The 19710-nt window shown below is 40.8% G+C and overlaps 1 protein-coding gene across 4 annotated transcripts in view; it reads left to right on the top strand.

Annotated features, from left to right (window-relative positions):
• agbl1 (AGBL carboxypeptidase 1) overlaps positions 1 to 19710 on the top strand; it is a 45465-nt gene that overhangs the window by 24323 nt on the left and 1432 nt on the right. For 3 of the 4 annotated variants that reach the window (XM_086073713.1, XM_086073714.1, XM_086073715.1), the window contains 10 exons: positions 5795 to 5943; positions 8533 to 8620; positions 9050 to 9182; positions 10610 to 10763; positions 11129 to 11309; positions 11986 to 12115; positions 14540 to 14671; positions 14828 to 14890; positions 16426 to 16539; positions 17642 to 17796. In XM_086073713.1, coding sequence (XP_085929839.1) covers positions 5795 to 5943; positions 8533 to 8620; positions 9050 to 9182; positions 10610 to 10763; positions 11129 to 11309; positions 11986 to 12115; positions 14540 to 14671; positions 14828 to 14890; positions 16426 to 16539; positions 17642 to 17796 — 1299 coding nt within the window. Of the gene's footprint in view, positions 1 to 5794; positions 5944 to 8532; positions 8621 to 9049; positions 9183 to 10609; positions 10764 to 11128; positions 11310 to 11985; positions 12116 to 14539; positions 14672 to 14827; positions 14891 to 16425; positions 16540 to 17641; positions 17797 to 19667 lie in introns of all 4 variants that reach the window. The other variant, XM_086073716.1, reaches the window with a different exon arrangement.

Below are 19710 nucleotides of genomic sequence, written 5' to 3'. Positions count from 1 at the left end.
TAGGAGTCAACTTTTAAGAGTGTTGATTTACCTATGGAAAGTGTGGAGCTATATAAACTCTGAAAAGGTGTTAAAATCAACTCTGTGGGAGACAATTCAGAACCTGGGCTTTTTGCTGTGTGGGCTTGCTCCCTGGCCAAAATTAACTAGGACCCAGCTGGCCAGCCCAGTTGGGCCCCATTCACCAGCCCATATCCAACCCACATGGGTGTGTTGGCAGGGACTGTGACAGTTTACGTTACTTACTCATACGCTGAACCAAAAACGGGGAATTATTGCCCGGTTGTATGATATACATGGTCGTTAACGCGCTTGCGAGGGACAGGCAGTGCGGAGTGGTAAACAAAACTTTGACACTACACGCACTGGGCGATGCCTCTGTTTGACGTCGTTGCTACAGCAACCTATCAGATGTGTCTAGAATGTGGCCCAGTCTGAACAGCGCCAAGTCACTTGCTAAAAACAGTCTGGACAGTCAGCCTTAAAAGCCAGATTTGAGGAGGACACCGATTGGAATCAGACATGCCTGCAGTCTTAATGTTTCCAGCACGCATAAGCACCCGCGCACCACTATTGTGCACCCCTGTTTTATAACATAAAAAATAGTGTTGTTCCGATACCGTTTTTTGGCCCCCAATACGAATTCCGATACCAGGTTTTGCAGTATCGGCCGATACGGATACCGTACTGATACCTAGTTTTTTTTTTTTTTTACATGAAAAATCTGCCATGCCATTAGTTCAGAGCATTCCAGGGCCAATAGGATATCTTTGCTCGGCATGTAGTGAACACATCACTGAATGTCGTGCACGAGCAAGACACAAGATGCTGCCTTCAAAGTCCTATATTAGCATAGGAAATAATGGTATCGGCATGTTACTTGTTTTTTTTTTTTTTTTTTTTTGTTTTTTTTAGAGCTCAGTATTGTTCATTCGGAAATGTCATCATCATTGCTCTTTTTTTTTTTTTTTTTTTTTTTTTTTTTTTTTAATATATATATATATATATATATACACATATATACATACATATATACATATATACATACATACATACATACATTTTTTTTTTTTTTTGTGTGTGTGGGTGAGTATGTGTGTGTGCGTGCGTGCGTGCGTGCGTGCGTGTGTTTGTTAGCTCACCAGAAAACCTATTAGAAAAAAAAAATCTCATACCGTTCACCTAAATCGAACACCAGGAGACCCGAGGGGACCGAAGAAAACCAAGGAAGGTGAAATCCAGCACCGACCAGACACCCCCCACCAGAACTCCTCCCCAGCCCAAGAAACATCCAGACCCCAACAAATCCAAAAAACATAAAATCAGGGAGGCCTCAAGAGACCAACGGAGAGACCGAGAAAAGGAAGGAAGGACAGACGAAGCCGCGTGAGATCCGAGACACCAGCCTCCACCGATTCAATAACCTGAGGAGGAAACAGATTGTGTCTGAGTTTCGGTAGATGCTGGTGTGGTGGATCTGGCATGCATGAAAATCTCCACCAAAGAGGGGAGCCGTCGACCCCCGCCGGAACAGAGCAAGCGCAACACCTCAGGGCCCCCCAGGCCGCGGCAGCGCCAAAGGACGACCCCCGGGCCCCACCAGGGCCACCGGCCGGAGAGCAAACCCAGGAGCAGGAGCGCCCCCCGCCCCAACCCGGCCCGCGCCCCCGGCCCAACGCAGCAGGACGGGGCACTGCAGGCCCACCAGGCACCCCACCGGCCCCCAACCCCCGCCCCCCCCCACAACCCCCCGCCCCCCATCCACCCCCGCCACCCACCCCAACCCAGCCCCAGCCGCCCCCATGCCCCCAATCCCCCAGACACCCCCCACCCCCAGCACCCCCCCACCCCGCAACCCCCACCAACGCCCCCCCCCCCAACAAAGCCGCCCCCCCCCGACCCCACCCCGACCAACCGGCAGCCCCCCAACCCCCGACCCCCAGCCCCCGGGGACCACCCGCACCCAGGCACCGGCGCCGAATAGGGGCCGGGCAGCGGAGCGGAGAGGGCAGCCGCGCCCACCCCACCCCCCGCCGTGTGGAAGGACGGAACACCGGGGGCAGAAGGGGGAGATGGGGGCACCGGAGGGCGGCCGACACCCCCGAACCCCAGGCCCAGCGGGGGAAGGCCCCGGTCGTCACCCCAGCGTTCTTTGTGAAAATTAACCCCTGTTACTGAGTCCGCCAGCTCGCGGACTGGCGAACTCTACCCCTAAACCGTGAATGTGACCCCACCCAGTGTATATACAAGTGTGTGTGTGTGTGTGTGGTGCATTAAAATTAGGAGCAGGTGAACCGGAGCCGATGGAAATGATATTCCCACGCTCCGATCCACCCGCCACCCAAGCATGTTGCTGAGTGTATGTGGTGCATTAAAAAAAAATAGATAGGGCGGGGGGGGGGGGGGCGGGTGGCGACACGGACAGGGGACCGCAGCACTGCTCTATACTGCGGCCCCCAACCGATGGCACCCCCACAAGCCCCCCCCCCCACCCACAAGTTGTGTGGTGTATTAAAATTGGAGGGGAGTTGTAGGGTGAAGACGGTGTTTCCACCCTACCCCACCCCCCAAAGTGTGTTATGTGCCCTATATGTCTATAAAAGTGTATTGTGCAAACCTAGTGTAGTGAGTTAAGAGGTGTGACCAGCGGGGCCCCCCCCAACCGGGCGGGGGCAGGAGGCGCACCGGCCCACCAAGCCCCCACCCACCCCACCAGGACCCTGGCGGGCATATGGGACCCGTCCGGCGGGGCGATAGGGCTCGCCCCCCGGATACTGGGTCCCGCCCGAGGTGTCAGGACGCCCACCGGAGCGGGGCGGGCACGACACCAAACCCCAGCCACCCCCGCCGGCCCCCATAGCACCGAGACCCGGGCCATGGATGGAGCCCCCGGTCCAGGGGAGGGGAAGGAAGGCGTACCGGGGAAGGGGAAGGGAGGAGGGAAGGGGACGACAAGAAGGGCAGGGGGCAGCGGCAGGGACGCAAGGAGAGGGGGAGAGGAGGAGGAAGGGCGACGAGGGAGAGGGGACAGGGAGGCGGAGGACGGGCGGGGAGAGGCGAGGAGGGAGAGGCAGCAAGGGGGAGGAAGTGGGAGGGGAGAGGGAACCACCGGGCACCCCGGCGGCCCACAGGCCCCGAACCGCGTCGCCGGGCCCAGAGCGACGGACCGCGCCGAAACGGCGCCGCCCCCGACACCAGGGAAAGCCCCGCAACGCAGCACCCCCCAAGAGACCCAGGGAACGGCCAAGACGCAGCCGCCACCCAGCAGCCAACAGAGGGGCAGACCCGCCCACTCCCCGCCAGGGGGGACGGCACCCACAGAATTAACCCACTGGCATGCCGTGAATCCGAATATCAACCCCTGGTGCCCATCGGAGGTGAATCCGCTCGATCCCGCTGGCAGCAGCCGGGTTCCTGACTATGGAAACACAACCATTAGTTACAAATTGCCTAATACAGAAACATCAATGCCAGTTATAACGCTGCTGCTGCGGCATGTTACTTGTGAGTACTTGCCGATGCTGTTACCACTAGTTTAATGCAGTATCGGGGCCTCTCCCTATACCGGTATCGGAACAACACTAATAAAAACTGCAAAAAACACGTCACACACATACAGGCAAGCAGAGAGATCAGTAGTCAGGTAGCACACTAACAACTCTCAAAGTAAGTTTTACTATTGCTTTCAGCAACATTCCATACCTGAACCCCCCACCCATCTGCCAGCCCCTCTCCACTTTTTCACTTCCCAATTCCTCCGAACTTGCAGCTCTAATCCACAACTCCAAATCCTCCACTTGTCAACTTGATCCTCTCCCTACAACAACGGTTAAATCCTGCCGCTCCTCATTACTCCAACTCATCTCTGCCATTATCCACTCTTCCCTTTCCATTGGCATTGTCCCATCATTGTTTAAAACTGCAGCAGTCACTCCCATCCTGAAATAACTACAATAATCTCCGCCCTATCTCCAATCTACCATTTATTTCTAAACTCCTTGAAAAAGTAGTCGCCACCCAACTTCATTCTCATTTATCAAACAACTGTCTTTATGAGCCTTTTCAGTCCGCCTTTTGTCCCTTACACAGCACAGAAACAGCTCTATTAAAGTTACCTCTGATCTTCTGATTGCAGCTGACTCCGGTTCACTTTCCATCCTCATCCTCATCCTCCTTGACTTGTCATCAGCCTTTGATACCATCTCACACACCATCCTTCTCAATAGACTCTCCTCCATCGGCATAACCCACACTGCCCTTGCCTGGTTCCACTCCTACCTCAAAGACCGCACTTAGTTCATTCAATTTAAGTCCTTTTCATCCCAGTCATATCCAGCTTTCTCAGGTGTTCCCCAAGGCTCCGTCCTGGCCCCCCTACTTTTCATTATTTACCTCCTCCCCCTTGGCATTATATTTCGGAAACATGACATATCCTTCCATTGCTTTGCGGATGACACCCAGCTCTATTTCTCCTGCAAACCTAGCATCACCCTCCCACCCCCCTCTCTTACTTCTTGTTTATCAGAAATCAACTCTTGGTTCACCCACAACTTCAAGAAGCTCAACAGTGACAAAACAGGAGTTTTTCTGGTTGGACAAAATCTACATTATCCAAAGATTCTTGTTCACAGTCTTGTCACTTCCCGTCTTGACTATTGTAACTCCCTCCTCTTTGGCCTCCCACACAAATCCTTACATAAACTCCAACTTGTCCAGTACTCAGCTGCACGTCTCATTATAAGAACCCCTTCGTTCCGTCACATCACCCTTGTTCTCCAGCAACTCCACTGGTTACCGGTTAAATTCCGCATACAATTTAAGCTGCTCCTCATTACCTTCAAAGCCATTCACAACCTCGCTCCTCCATACCTGTCTGACTGTAACTGTTGTTTGTGTTGAGTCTTAAACTTGACTCAATTAGTCCCCCCCACCCCCACCCCCTCCCTCTACAAAGGTTATTCATTGGACATATCACTGTGTAGCGATAATTGGCTCATGATTTAAGGTTCCAACTCTCATTCGAGCGGTTTGCAGCCAAGTGTGAAGCAGTTGGGATGAAAATCAGCACCTCCAAATCCGAGACCATGGTCCTCAGTCAGAAAAGGGTGGAGTGCCCCCTCCGGGTCGGGGATGATATCCTTCGCCAAGTGGAGGAGTGAAAGTATCTTGGGGTCTTGTTCACGAGTGAGGGCAGGAAGGAGCGGGAGATCGAAAGACGGATCGGTGCAGCGTCTGCTGTGATGCAGACTCTGTATCGGTCTGTTGTGGTGAAGAAGGAGCTGAGCTGAAAGGCTAAGCTCTCGATTTACTTGTCGCTCTACGTTCTTACCCTCACCTGTGGTCACAAGATGTGGGTTGTGACCGAAAGAACAAGATCCCGTTGAGAGGATCCAGTTGAGGTGGCTCAGGCATCTGGTTCGGATGCCTCCTGGAGGCCTCCAGAGGAGAGGTGTCCGAGCATGTCCCACCGGCGAGAGGCCCCGAGAACGACCTACGGCACGCTGGAGAGACTATGTCTCTCGGCTGGCCTGGGAACGCCTTGGGATCCCGCCGGAGGAGCTGGTTGAAGTGGCTGGGGAGAGGAAGGCTGGGCTTCCCTGCGACTCGACCCCGGATAAGCGGCAGATAATGGCTGATGGATGGATGCGTCATCTGTATAAAATATATTGGGTTGTGTGGGTAGCTTCACCTAGTTTGATTTAATTCACGTAATTTTTGGAAATATAAAAATACTGATGGTTTTATTGTTGATGTATCTATTATTTGTGGTGTTTTGATCTCTTTCCTTCTGTAGATATGAATATGACCTAATATTGAATGCAGATGTCAACTGTTGCCAGCACACTCAGTGGTTTTATTTTGAAGTCAGTAACATGGTGCCTGATGTTCCCTACCGTTTCAATATCATCAACTGTGAGAAGAGCAACAGCCAGTTCAACTATGGTGAGAACTGTTGTGATGTGAACGCTGACTAACAGTGAGAAGAATCTGATAAATTGCACCTAGTAGATTGCTAATAAAGGACACGCACACAAATAATTCAAGTTCAATTTAGCTCTAACATTTTCAGCTTTGCTCTTGAACACACTTTTTTTCCCCAACTGATCAAATTATTCCCCACCATTTATTGTGACAATTTCACTTTTAACATGCTCATTTATATTACGCTCCAAGTACAGTCAACACATTCAGGCCTTGTTCACCCTGTAGGCCTTGGCCAGTGGCACCCCGTTTGTGACTGACCCTTGGGTCAGTCACAAACGGGGTACCACTGGGCACCAGGTACCCCCCAGGAACACTTCAGTTGCCTGTGAGCCTGTATTGCTATTCTAGACAAAAATAAATAAATAAAAAGTGCTACTAACTTACATCTGAGCTGCAGCTAACTTATGTTTGTTGTGATTCTTTTTGTGTACATTTTAAACAATATTTAAACATTATATTTTAGTACTCAAAGGTCAGTAGTGTAGTGTATGACCAAACCTAAGTTAGCTGGTGCAACGTTGATGAGAATATTTACCCCCGGATAATTTCAGCAAATTTGTTATTTCAGGAGTGTGTATGAAACTGGTAGCCATTTGCATCATCAGTACCCAAGATGTAGCTCTCTGTTTGAAAAAGGTTGGTGATCCCTGCTGCAGGCGAATCCGTTCAGTTACTCATATTGGACTCTGAAATTGCTTCAAACATCAGCACTCTGTTACCACAGTAATCCAAGCAGATTGGTCATGATAAAGTAGGCAAAATGATGCAACTTGGATTACAACAAAAATACATATCAGCGATTATGCAATATTTCACAATATCTATGGATATATTATCATTGAACAGCTCAATTGTCCAATCCACTGTTATTTTTTTTCCAGGAAAGAAAACAAATTATATTCATGACAGTACTTTGCATATTATGTTGTATGTATGCATTTAATGTTTGTCTCCTGTTTATGTTTGTGCTCTCAGTTTTTAACAATCGATAGCTAAGTAACACAAAGGTTATACTTAATTATTACAATGAGTGTAATCCATACATCAGTGGTGATTGGTGGTGGCTGTATGTTTTGGGGGGAGCTTTTGCAGGACGTGTTGATCCCATCTGATTCTAGGCGAGAGGCATGATACTGTGCCTGGTCATATTTACAGCCTCTGTGTAATTATATCCACACTTAAGTCTTAAGGCCTAGATACACCAATCCGACGTTGGTCACACCCCTTGTAGCTCGGCCCAGACGTTGGTACGTCGCATAGAAAAATTATGTAAATACACACCGCACTGACCCCAACTATTACGTACCTTTAGCGCATGAGCGAGAAATAATTCCCCTCCATACCATGGTGGTAGTCATTATTCCTAAAAGCAAGCGGAAACCTCTTTACATAAACGATGCATACTGGTTACTTTGACTAATTACAAACAGTTGCTTTATTCTTCTATAAAAGAAAATCATACCTGCTATAACTAGTCGCGTTCCCATGTCATGCCATAGTTTGGCTTTACTGTTGGCCGTAGCCGATGACGGAAAATAGAATGCAACTCACGAGCGGCTAGCAGAAAAGCCAAGAACACACGCAAACACAATATCATACAATGCCGGTCTCTCTTGAACCATAGAGACGAAGACATTTTCCCAATCTTCTGTCCAGACAGACATTGTACGTTCAAATGTGGAGGTAACAACAGGTGATGATGCGCAAAATGAGCGGGAAAAAAATGGTCCAGGCTTTCCATCAGTACTGTTTTTCCGCGTTTGTCACTGCCTCTTCTTGCTCCGTGCGCTGATTTGCTAGCTAACAGCCAATCACAGAGAACAACGCCGATTTAACATGTCGAATTTGCTGGAAACGCCCCACCAGACGTATTCCAACTCGATCCGACTTAACGACAGTAATTTATACACTGATCAGACAGCGCATGCCGTCGGCCCAACGCTGTCCAACTCCCGACGTCAGATTGGTGTATCTAGGCCTTTAGTGCTTGTTTGACATTTTAATGCAAGCACAAACTTGGCGCAAATACTCTTTGAGAGAAAGCTTGAAATTGAAGATGGTCACCATGCGTACTTCTAAATGGAATATTCAATCACAGAATTTCAGCTTGCAAACATCTCATGATCAAACCCAGTAAACAAGTGAGACGTGATGTTAGCAAGCCGAGCCCTAAGCCACCGTGATGTCATTTTCGGTCGACAGCAAGTGGCAAAATGACCACCTCCTGAAATGGATTAAAAAACAGGTGGATTTTCTGCTTAATTCATATTCCACAAACACAATTTTAATATCTTTAATATTGATGTGTTTTCCATTCCTGCAGGTTTCGATTAAAGTAAATTCATGTTCACATTCCCACTCACTGTTCTTTTTACACACATTGGAGTTTTTTTATGCAGTAACATTTTAAAGATTAAAGTGTTAAAGTCTGTTTCAGCTCAAAGTTTTATTCTCACATAACACATAATTTTTTTGTGAATTTGCTGTAGCATTAAGCACAAAGTGTATTTTTTTTCTGAATTATTTGTGTGAATTTGTGTACTACAGGAATGCAGCCAGTGCTTTACTCAGTACGGGACGCATTAAATGGTAAACCCCACTGGTGCAGGTCTGGGACAGAAATGTGTTATTTCAGGTAAGACTGGACTCATTCATCTTACTACTAATATTATACGCAATGTGCTAGAACACACCATAGATGATTCAATGATGAGGTAAAACATGGTTAAATGTGTTTTACTTTGAAAAAATGCATGCATGATTCTTCAAAACATGCCTGCCATATATCATCTTATTCATAGGTAAAGTAGTTGCCAATTAATCCAGATGCAGTAAAACCCCCAATTCATTATCTGGTCTTCTAATTGTATTACTATACAGTACAAGCATATAAAAGAAAAAAACAGTAGATGGATAAATTGAGAACAGGAGAACGTTGGGACAGCAAATACGTCAGTCAAGGGCCCAAAAGGCATGAATTGCCATGAGAAATATTTCCCCAAAAAAATTAGACAATTGATTTCAGCACATGGCCTCATTCATGTTTCTTCATTTTATCCTACAGAAACTACTTCTGTCCTGTTCGTGGCAGTCGGAGAACAACATTTTATACACTGACATTCACCATCACCTTCAAATACAGTGAGGATGTTTGTTACCTGGCCTACCATTACCCTTACACATATTCCGCTTTAAGGGTCAGTGAATGTATTTATTCCTCTATTTTTGTGTCCTAATATTACAGTATTTTCAAATCTGTCAGCTTTGCAGTTGTTGTGGTATCTGTTTGTGGAAAATCGAATTCTTCTTCCACAGTGCTGTATCTTGACATTGTTTTAGAACAGTAAGCTAATTATAAGATTCATAACAATATCATAACGTTTGTCCCAAAACCTTAATAAGGCAATGTATACACATAGCCGTTTTCTTTTTTTGTAAATGGGAGATATTTTTCTGAGGCTTGCCAAAATTGCCGGCCAAAGTGAAGATCTACGTATTTCTCCGGCTCCGCGGTCACGTGTGTCCGTCAGTAAACAAAGTTTACACGTCACTCAATCACAAAAGAAAAGAAGGCGGCGTGGATTCGCTTCCCCAACGGGGAGACCATGTTTGTATGTGTGTCTGGTGAGTGGGAAAAAAAGTTGTTAAAAAAAGAAGTGAAGCTTTTTAAAATTTTGTTTTTATCTTCTTTGTTTTCCTCTATGCTCCGTTTATGATTGACTGTTTTCAAGTATTTTTTTTAAATGAATAAAAAAAAAAGTTTTGTGTGCGCTGATAGCACTGATCCGCATATATACAGATCAGCCGCTTACAGTCCGAGCTTGTGTGACGTATGGTGAAGTGGCGTCAAGAGATGAGCAGTAATTAGCTAACTACTGCCGCCTAGAGGCTTGGCATGCATCTCATTGTAGGCCCAATTTGTGGAAGTGGCGTGGCCAGACGGAGGCGTACTCTGATTGGATAGGATTTGGGGAACTGTTGCCACCTTAAGGTCTGGAAATGTTATGAATGTACTTAAAAATGCATTAATGCGGTTAGCTCTGGATGTTTTCCTTTCTACAAACGTGGTGGTGTGGACACTATTTTTTTTCTACACCCAGGGGAGGGAAATATCCGTAAAAAAAAAAAACCTGCTACGTGTGTACATGGCCTAAGTGTTTTCCAATGATTACAGTGTAATGCTTTCAAGCAACACTAAGGAACCTTAAGTTTATGTTGATTATGGCGCCGCCATATGGACATAAGCGATAATGTTATACCCGAAAAAAGACCACATTTCCCATGAGGACAAGAGCATTGTGCCATTTTTTTCGTGCGTCGACCTTCAAATTGACTTCAGTCTTTGTAACAAATGGGTAAAGGGGGAAGTGACGTCTGCTATAAAGCAGTCAGCACATTTGTAGTTTTATGTGTGGCAGTGTTCCTACCATCCTCCTCAAAGTTGCTTAGTGCCAGTGAAAATGATACAGACCCCCTCAGGCTATGGCAAAGGTACCATTCAACTAGTTTTAAGTCAAGAGTTATGAAAATATTTTATTAAGGTTGAAAAGTTCCTTAGTACTGCTTTAAAGAAAAAATAATAATATTTGTTTTCATAACTTACACATTCCTTGTTGTTCATCAGGCTCATCTGCGTTTGCTGCAGAGATCAGTTGATCCCAGCAAGGTGTTTTTCCGGGAGCAGATTCTTTGTCCTACTCTTGCTGGGAACGCTTGCCCATTTGTCACCATCACAGCATGTCCTCCCAGCAAGAGCTATAAAGATATTCATCAGTTACGTGAGTACTTGACTCTTAAATACAAGTTTGTTAGCGTTTTAGGTTTTTAAACATTTGTTATTGTCTTGTTTTCATTTTTATTTGACCTGTGTTTGCCCTAGTTTGTTTTTTTATCAAGATGTAATTTTGTTATTGTTGTAGTTAAAGTGATTTATTTAGGGGGGCAATATCTAAATGATTTGATGTTCATGCTATGAAAACAATTTTAAATGACAAGTTCCTCACCAATGATTTAGTATTTGTGTAGTACAGTATAATTATTACACTAATCACTGGGATATGCTAGTATTCTTTTAGAAACAATGTTACTGTCATAATTTATACAATTTGCGCAGTAAATCCATAAACTTTCAATTTCTCTTTAGGTAATCGCCCCTGCATTGTGTTGACAAGTCGCGTCCATCCCGGTGAATCCAATGCCAGCTGGGTAATGAAAGGCACCCTAGAGTTTCTATGCAGTTGGGATCCAATAGCCAAGGCACTCAGAGAGTCGTTTGTCTTCAAGATCATCCCTATGCTAAACCCAGATGGGGTCATTAATGGAATGTGAGTATAGAGAATACTCATCATCTCATTTGTATGATATAAAATACATTATATTACCTTATCACAATGATAAATTGGATTTGAGATTTAAACGGCAACTAGTCCAGGATGAACCCCGTGAACCTGGACAGGATACATGGTACAACATAATTGGTCTATTCGAGCGGTGTCTTAATATTATTTAGCATTTTGAGATTTCATTGGAAATGTAAAGTGTATTACAAATACAATTTATTATTGTTATTGTTATTGTTATTGTTATTATTTTTTATTTTTTATTTTTTATTTTTTATTTTTTATTTTTTATTTTTTATTTTTTATTTTTTATTTTTTATTTTTTATTTTATTTTATTTTATTTTATTTTATTTTTTTATTTTTTTAATTATTATTATTATTATTATATATTAGTCTGGTCTGGAAATGTATTCTTAATGATTCTATCAAAGCACTTTGTAAATATGTTTTTTAAAGGTGCTCTATAGGTATAACTGCTGAAATAAAGTTATAATTCATATCAATATTGTCATTAGGATAAGTGATGTCAACAATGCTGCATACATAACATTTAGCTTGGCTGTTTTTTCACCACTACATTCAGTTAAAAGTTGAATTATAAGCAGTCAGTCAGAGTCAAAATTCAATCACCCATCCTTCGTATATTTTGTCTCACCACAGGAACCGCTGTGACCTGAACAGAGAAGATTTGAATCGTCAGTGGTGTAAACCAGACCCTGTTCTGTGTCCAACCATCTACCATACAAAAGGCTTCCTCTACTACCTCAACAGTATTGGACGAACTCCCCTGGTAAGCTGGATATTTCCCTTCTAGGGTAATTTACCCAACATGTGACACCTCATGCCATGTTCCCAAAAAGCATGCACATGTTTTTGGAGTTTGCTGTCTAATGTTGTTTTAAAATTGTCACTGTATGCTCTTTTAGTCAATTTGTTATACTTTGGTTTTCCCTGCTTTGCTTAAGTGCTGTGTTTGTTGATGCTTGTAGGTTTTGTCTTTCTTTGTGTAAAGAACATTTAGTTGCCTTGTGTATGAAATGTGCTATAGAAATAAACTTGCCTTGCATTTGAGTTCTGAAGATTGACTGTTGTATGTTCAGATTTATTGATAGATTTTTGGAGAGTTTTGATTTTATATATATATATATATATATATATATATGATCGAGTCCGGGCTTCGGCCTTCCTGGGTGGAGTTTGCATGTTCTCACCGTGCTTGCGTGGGTTTACTCCGGGTACTCCGGTTTCCTCTCACATTCCAAAGACATGCATGGCAAGTTAATTGAACACTCCAAATTGTCCATAGGTGTGATTGTGAGTGTGGATGGTTGTTTGTCTCTGTGTGCCCTGCGATTGGCTGGCAACCAGTTCAGTGTGTACCCCGCCTACTAGTGATGGCAAAATGAAGCTTCATGAAGCACTTGTAATATTTTTTGACTCCTCTAGATGCCACTCTTGGTTGAAAGATGCAGTGGAAATGTAATCAATTTCCTTTGCACTAGCCTTTATATTTAAATCAAGAGCACCATCTAGGGGAGTCAAAAATATTACAAGTGCTTCATGAAGCTTCATTTTGCCATCACTACCGCCTACTGCTCGAAGCCAGCTGGGATAGGCTCCAGTGCCCCCCGCGACCCTTGTGAGGACAAGCGGTTTAGAAAATAGATGTATGGATATATATATATATATATATATATATATATATATATATATATATATATATATATATATATATATATATATATATATATATATATATATATATATGTATATATATAAACAGTATATTAACTTTTTTTTCAAATGGAAAAAAAAGCAATCTGTGAATATGCAAAACAACAGATGCTGAACCGTAAGTATGCGTCTGTTTCTATTGTATGGAGTTATAAATGCTTTTCCACTTTACTACTTACTTTAAATTCTCATATAAAATATTTTAGAAAGTTCTTGAACAAATACAGAGAGACATTGTTGGACATTTACGCACATGAAGTCACTAGTACTTAAATGAACATGGTTGTGCAAATCGCTAGAACTTTCCATCACCCTTTCCCTTAACCCTTCCACTAATGAGTCATTGTTTGACCTCACGTTTTGATATGAGAACAAATCTGGTACTGAAAATATATAGAGCACATTGTGTGCTTACGTGTAGGTGTAACAAATGTCAGCTCAGCTGTGCAAGTACACATTTGTCAAACCTCACTCCTGGGATCGCTCAGTGAAGGTGCTGCTGGCCACAGTTAACGGCCCAATCTTTTAGCTCTGTGGTCAGTGTGCTCGACTTCCAACCGATGCCACGGTGGCAGTGCGGGTACGAAGCCCACGAGTGACTGGACAGCACATAGGGAGCTTGCACAGTTGAACAATGGTGTCATATTCTAGTTGTGTCTATCCTGTGCGCGTGCTGGGAACAAAACAGTCATGCTTCAACCTCAGATGCTGGCACTGACAATATATTTAGCACATTGTGTGCTTATGTTTAGGGAGCCTGCATAGTTGAACGATGGTGTGACATTCTCGATGTGTCTATCCTGTGTGTGTGTGTGTGTGGGGGGGGGGGGGGGGGTGTTTGTGAGTGTGTGTTTGGAACGAAGTTACGCCTGAGATGATGCTTGACTTGGTGACACTTGTTTGAAGAGTGTGTAGCAGGTCTTGTAAGTCTAGCCTATGTGATGCTAGTTGTTTTGGGGAGTTTCTTTACAGCTACCAAGGGGTTTCTTTTGTCATTGTTTATTTAATGGTTATAACTGATTTTCCATCTTGTCCTTTCTTCTTAGTAGCTTGTTTTTTGTCCCAATGACATGTATCTGCTTTTCATCGTGGTTAGATCTCTTAAATTGTCTCTAACGAACTAAAAATTTAGTCAGTCAGAGACACAACCCATATCTGAAACTGATCAAAAACATGTATTGCTATTACTTTGAAGTAATTAATGCAGTAAGAAACACCAGAGCAACAAAATATACATATCAGTCACATGTTCCAATACTTTTACTCACATGAAAAATGGGTGGTTTGAAACAAACAGAGGTTTAAGTTGTGTATCCAAATATATGGAATTAAAAGCTTAAATGTTGATGTGTTTATCTTTTGATGTCAAATGTTTTCACTCGACAGCAATAATAAAGTAAAGGGCTTGGGTTTGAAGGTGTGCTTTTTTATCATTGTTGGGTACAGTTCTAAATTTGAAGAAGTTTGTTATGTCTTGCAGGTCTTCTGTGACTATCACGGCCACTCACGAAAAAAGAACGTTTTTTTGTATGGCTGCAGTGTAAAGGAAACTCTTTGGCAATCAGGTTCTACCTTTGACACTGTAGGACTGAAAGAGGACCCTGGATATAGGGTAAGACGTGTTGTGCATGTGTTGCAAAGCCTATTTATAGTGATATCATGTAAACATATACTGTATATTTTTTTTCTTGGCATCGAATTGCTTCAAATGTCACTGTTGCAATGAGTACTCAAACTATTTGGTTATTTTCACGTTTTCTTTTTCTAGACCATTGCCAAGGCCTTGGATCGTATTGCACCAGCCTTTTCTTTTAACAGCTGCAATTATATGGTAATAATAATAACTTGATTTGACAATTCTATGTTTTATCATTTGTCTGCCAATAAACAGCAAACACTAGAAATTATTATTATTATTATTATTATATTATTATTATTATTATTATTATAATAATTATTATTATTATTATTATTATTAGTAGTAGTAGTAGTAATTATTATTATTATTATTATTATTAATAGTAGTAGTATTTGCCTTTACAACTAGGGCTGGGTATTGATTCTAATTTCCTCAATCGATTCGATTTTGATTCACAAGAGTTCAGTTAGATTAAATTTTGATTTTTTTTATTCAATTCACTTCAATTCAATCAATATTGAATAATTATGGATTAATTATTAATTATTCTTCGTAAATATCAAGGACATGATTAAAACTCCACAAATATTAAATTCCAATTAAAAATGTTGATTAAATGATTTAGTTTATTCATGAAAGTAACATGGTATAATCACTTAATTGTTACACAAAATCAGCAAGATGAGCTGAACATATTTTCATAATTCAAATTCAATAACTGTAAATATAAAGGACAATGATTCTGAATTGTCTTAAAGTGCAATAAGTCAGGTCTTTCATAAATGTAAGGAAATACTTTTAAATGTATGTGAACAGTAAATTTCAAGAAAACCCTAAGATACAAAAACATTGGCCTTTCTAAATTCTATTTCTTATGAACATATGGGAAAAAGAGATATTAAAATCATCGATTAATGGTTTTATGAGTCAATATTAGGCTTGAAAGTGAAAATGTATTTGATATTGATATACAACCCTATCAGTCAGGATTTACACATACTTCTACAGATAATCCGAATAACTCAAGCCTATAAGGTTTTCCTTGACTTGTGCAACCCCAATGAAGCGGATAAAGTGTTTAAATGTTTTCTTATACAATTTTTTTTAAACCACAAAAAAAGAAAAGACAATAGGTGGATGTTAGTTTTAACATTTACGTATCAGTGCTTATAAAATCATTGGCCAAATTCTTTTGCAAATCATATGCTATATTTGTCACCTGAGGCGCGAAGTTAGGACTAAACGCAGACAAGACACCAGAATTGAGAAACAGAGGACATGTATATAAAGATGGCCTTTTTATGCAAAAATATGAAGTAACAACAGAGAGCAGACTGAGAAACTTTGATTGCAAGAGCAAGGCTGGATGCACGTATGCAACCTCCAACACATGCAAGAACAGCTTGCATGGAAGAGTAGGGGTAGGAAGGAAAGCTCGATGTGCTGATAGAAACCTCGACGTTTTGACTCAGTAAAACTCTCGCTTGGGCAAGGCTCAATTCTATATGACAGAATAAAAGCCTATATGACAAAATAAGTGTGACTAGACAAACTAAGAGTGACAAATACATCATCATCATAAGGGACATAACAACTGCATAGCAACTATAAATATCATCACAAGGGACATAGAAACTGACAACCTCAACATAATAACAAACCAAAACACATTCGGAACTAATTAAAATCATAACTAATATGGTTCCTTTCTAATCTGATATTCTCAGGTAGAAAAATCCCATTCCGCCACTGCCAGAATTGTTGTCTGGAAAGAACTGGGTGTGCTGAGAAGTTATACCATGGAAAGCACTTACAATGGCTGTGACCAGGGAATATACAAGGTTTGTAAAATAGCACTTTCTATCTTTCTAATTTCTAACTTGTTGGAAACATTATAATGATCGCTCCAATGTTTGGATTTTATACACATTGCTAAAGTAACCACTGATCTATTATCCCTGTCGGTGATCGCGAATCAGTAATGTGACCATTTGCAAGATACCTCGTCACTCACTCTCGCAGCTTGCTTGGCTGAGTGCGGTCAGAGGAGGGGTCCGTTTTGAATTGTTTGATTGTTTGTTTACAAACAGAAATGGTCAAAACTCCGGACAGTGCCTTTAAGTATCTTACCGCCACCACAGTGTGAATGTGTGAGTGCATGAATAATGTATCCATTCCATTGTAAAGCGTCTTTGAGTGTCTAGAAAAGCGCTATATAAATCCGATGCATTATTATTATTATTTTGATTTTAGCATTTGACCCATAGATGGCGCTCTGCAGGGTATGTCATAATTTCAATCCTTAATCTGCTTAAAAAAAAATTCCAGGGAAACAGATGACATTGATATTTGTACTATTTATTGTTTATACACACTACCTTATAGAATAAAGCATGTTGCTATAATTGATTTGTGTTCTTATCAAGAAAAAAGTGGAAAACGGTTGGATATCAGCTCTTAAATTGAACTCTTATTAACTATTTTTGTTGTCATTAATCATCATTAAATTTGTACAAACAAATGCACCTACATTTTGTTTTAAATCTGGAATACCTGTAGAAAATTTTAAATCGAACCTGAAAAAAATCCAAAATCCATAATGAATATGTCATGTCCATGATGAGTGTACATTTGAACAGGGTAGATCTTTGAATTTGCCTCAACTAGTCTTACTAGCCTGCATTTTGCTCATTTCCAGTTTCTTGACATTGTTTTCCAATATTTCCATTAGAAAGTTTGCAAATTTGATTTCGACAACCTGACTTCCCACTTTTTATTTTTCAAATAAAGTTGATTAATATTGTGCCGTGCAAAATTTGATCACACAGTTATGGCACCCTCTAAAACACTTGCAACGTGGTTAGTGCAACATTCAGAACATTTTCTTGTGTGCTACTCGTTCATACTTCTCTTTGTCACTGCCTTTTTGTTTGTTGTGTAAAGGGTCTACAGACAAGAACGAGGGAGCTGGAAGAAATGGGAATGCAATTTTGCCACAGTCTGCTCTCCGTGACATGTGATACAAGGGCCCTTTACGGCAGGAGTCTTATCAGCCACATGACTCTGGGACATAACATCCTTGATCATAAGTCACACAAGTAAGATATCACTCTATTTTTTTTTTTTATAATTCCATTATTTAATTTCACATTTAAAGGGTGTGTTCTGAGGTAAGTAGATTAGTTTATTCAACTAAATTGAATACATTTTGTGCTGGTAGTGACAACAAAATAACAATGCCTGACTTTCAGGGTTATTGTTCCTTTTATTATTATTATTAGGGGTGTCAGGCAATTAATATTTTTAATCGTAATTAATCGCAAATTTTATATCTGTTCTTCTAAACGTAAAAAAAATTCCTAAATTTGACTAAAAGATGTAGCAATATTTCTATTAGTTTAACTTTTGTTTTTTTAAACACTTTTATAAGTGAAGTGTATTGCATTCACTTGAAAAACAAAACAAAAAAACAACTCCTGTTTTTCTGACAATTTTTTTCTGTTTGACTGAATTATTTTTTTCTGTTTGACTGAATTATTTTTTTCTGTTTGACTGAATTATTTTTTTCTGTCAATTTTTTTGCCCGAAAAACAGAGTTGTTTTTCTGAGTATTTTTTTTATTTGTATTTTTTTACCTCTGAACTCTAACTGATGTGTTGCAGACTCGCTAATAGAGGAAGCGGACACTTTCCCGCATACCTCCATATTCAATAAGATGGTCATGTTTACTTACTGGCTCTCAATAAAGGAATGAATGTGTATACTGTATTGTGTTTTTTTCTCTAATCTCTGAGGGAAAACCCTTTTAAAAAAATATTCAGAAAAAATGAAAAAAATATTCAGAAAGACAGAAAAAAAATATTCAGAAAAACAGAAAAATAATTATATTATAAAACAGGGGGAAATTACTCAGAAAAACAGAAAAAAATTATTCAGGAAAAACAGAGGAAAATATATATTTTTTAAACTAAAATAAAATTTCTCCAAAAAACAAAGCTGCCCCAAAAAATTTGTCAGAAAAACAAGACTTTTTTTCCCCCCAAGTGAATGCAATACGCTTCCGTATAAAAGTGTTTAAAAAAAACAAAAGTTAAACTAATAGAAATATTGCTACATCTTTTAGTCATTGATATAGTAAATTAATAATTCATAAAATGTTGTTAAAATTAACAAGGCGTACTGTACTGTAAAATAAATAAGTGTGGTATTGATTTGTGTTGAGGTCATTTTTCTGCCACTAGATGGCATAATTGCCTTTGTAAGACTTTGGTGACAGCTCAGTGCATTTTTCTTTTCATATTAAGAGCTATCTAATCTTTACATGAAGTAACTTGTTAAATTCTGCACATTTTTAATATTGTAAAATACAACTTGACCCCAGTCTCCACAAATATATGCATTATTATTGAATTTATTACTGCTAAATTTTGATGTGGACGTATCTGCTGCGGTATGACTGGAATTCCTCCAATTCAAGATTTCCAAAAATCCAGCACTTTAAAAATAGTGGCATTAAAGGAACTTTAACTCAGAATTAACACACACATTTTGACACCCCTAATTATTATTATTATTACATTTAATGAATATACTTGTTGATATATGTTAGCCAGGCTTTCTTCTTCTTGCAAATGAGTGGTGTGCATCTAGTGTAGTATCATTTGTGTTGTTCATGTTTATGACTCACTCCAATGGTCTTCTCAGCTTTACAAATGTTTGTTTTTCCTTCATCGACATCTGTCTGGTGTTTGTTAGTTTTATGTACACACCTATATATGTGCATGCATATACATACAGTACATATGTACATATACTGTGCATCATATTTTGATATCAAAAACTTATTTTTCAATCTACAACAATATAGAAAGGATTACAACTCATGGTTAAACTACTTTTGGAAGGAAGGTGTATAATAATCAGTTATCGTTGAACATATTCAGACTGTACCAATTAATTGCTTCAACAGATTACAGTGATTGCTTCAACTGGATCAAATTACTGTCACTAGG

Source organism: Leptonotus elevatus, chromosome 4 (genome assembly GCF_054856555.1).
Source record: "Leptonotus elevatus isolate MCC_2025b chromosome 4, RoL_Lele_1.0, whole genome shotgun sequence".
Lineage (NCBI taxonomy): Eukaryota > Metazoa > Chordata > Actinopteri > Syngnathiformes > Syngnathidae > Leptonotus > Leptonotus elevatus.
This window is presented reverse-complemented; position numbering and strand designations above follow the sequence as displayed.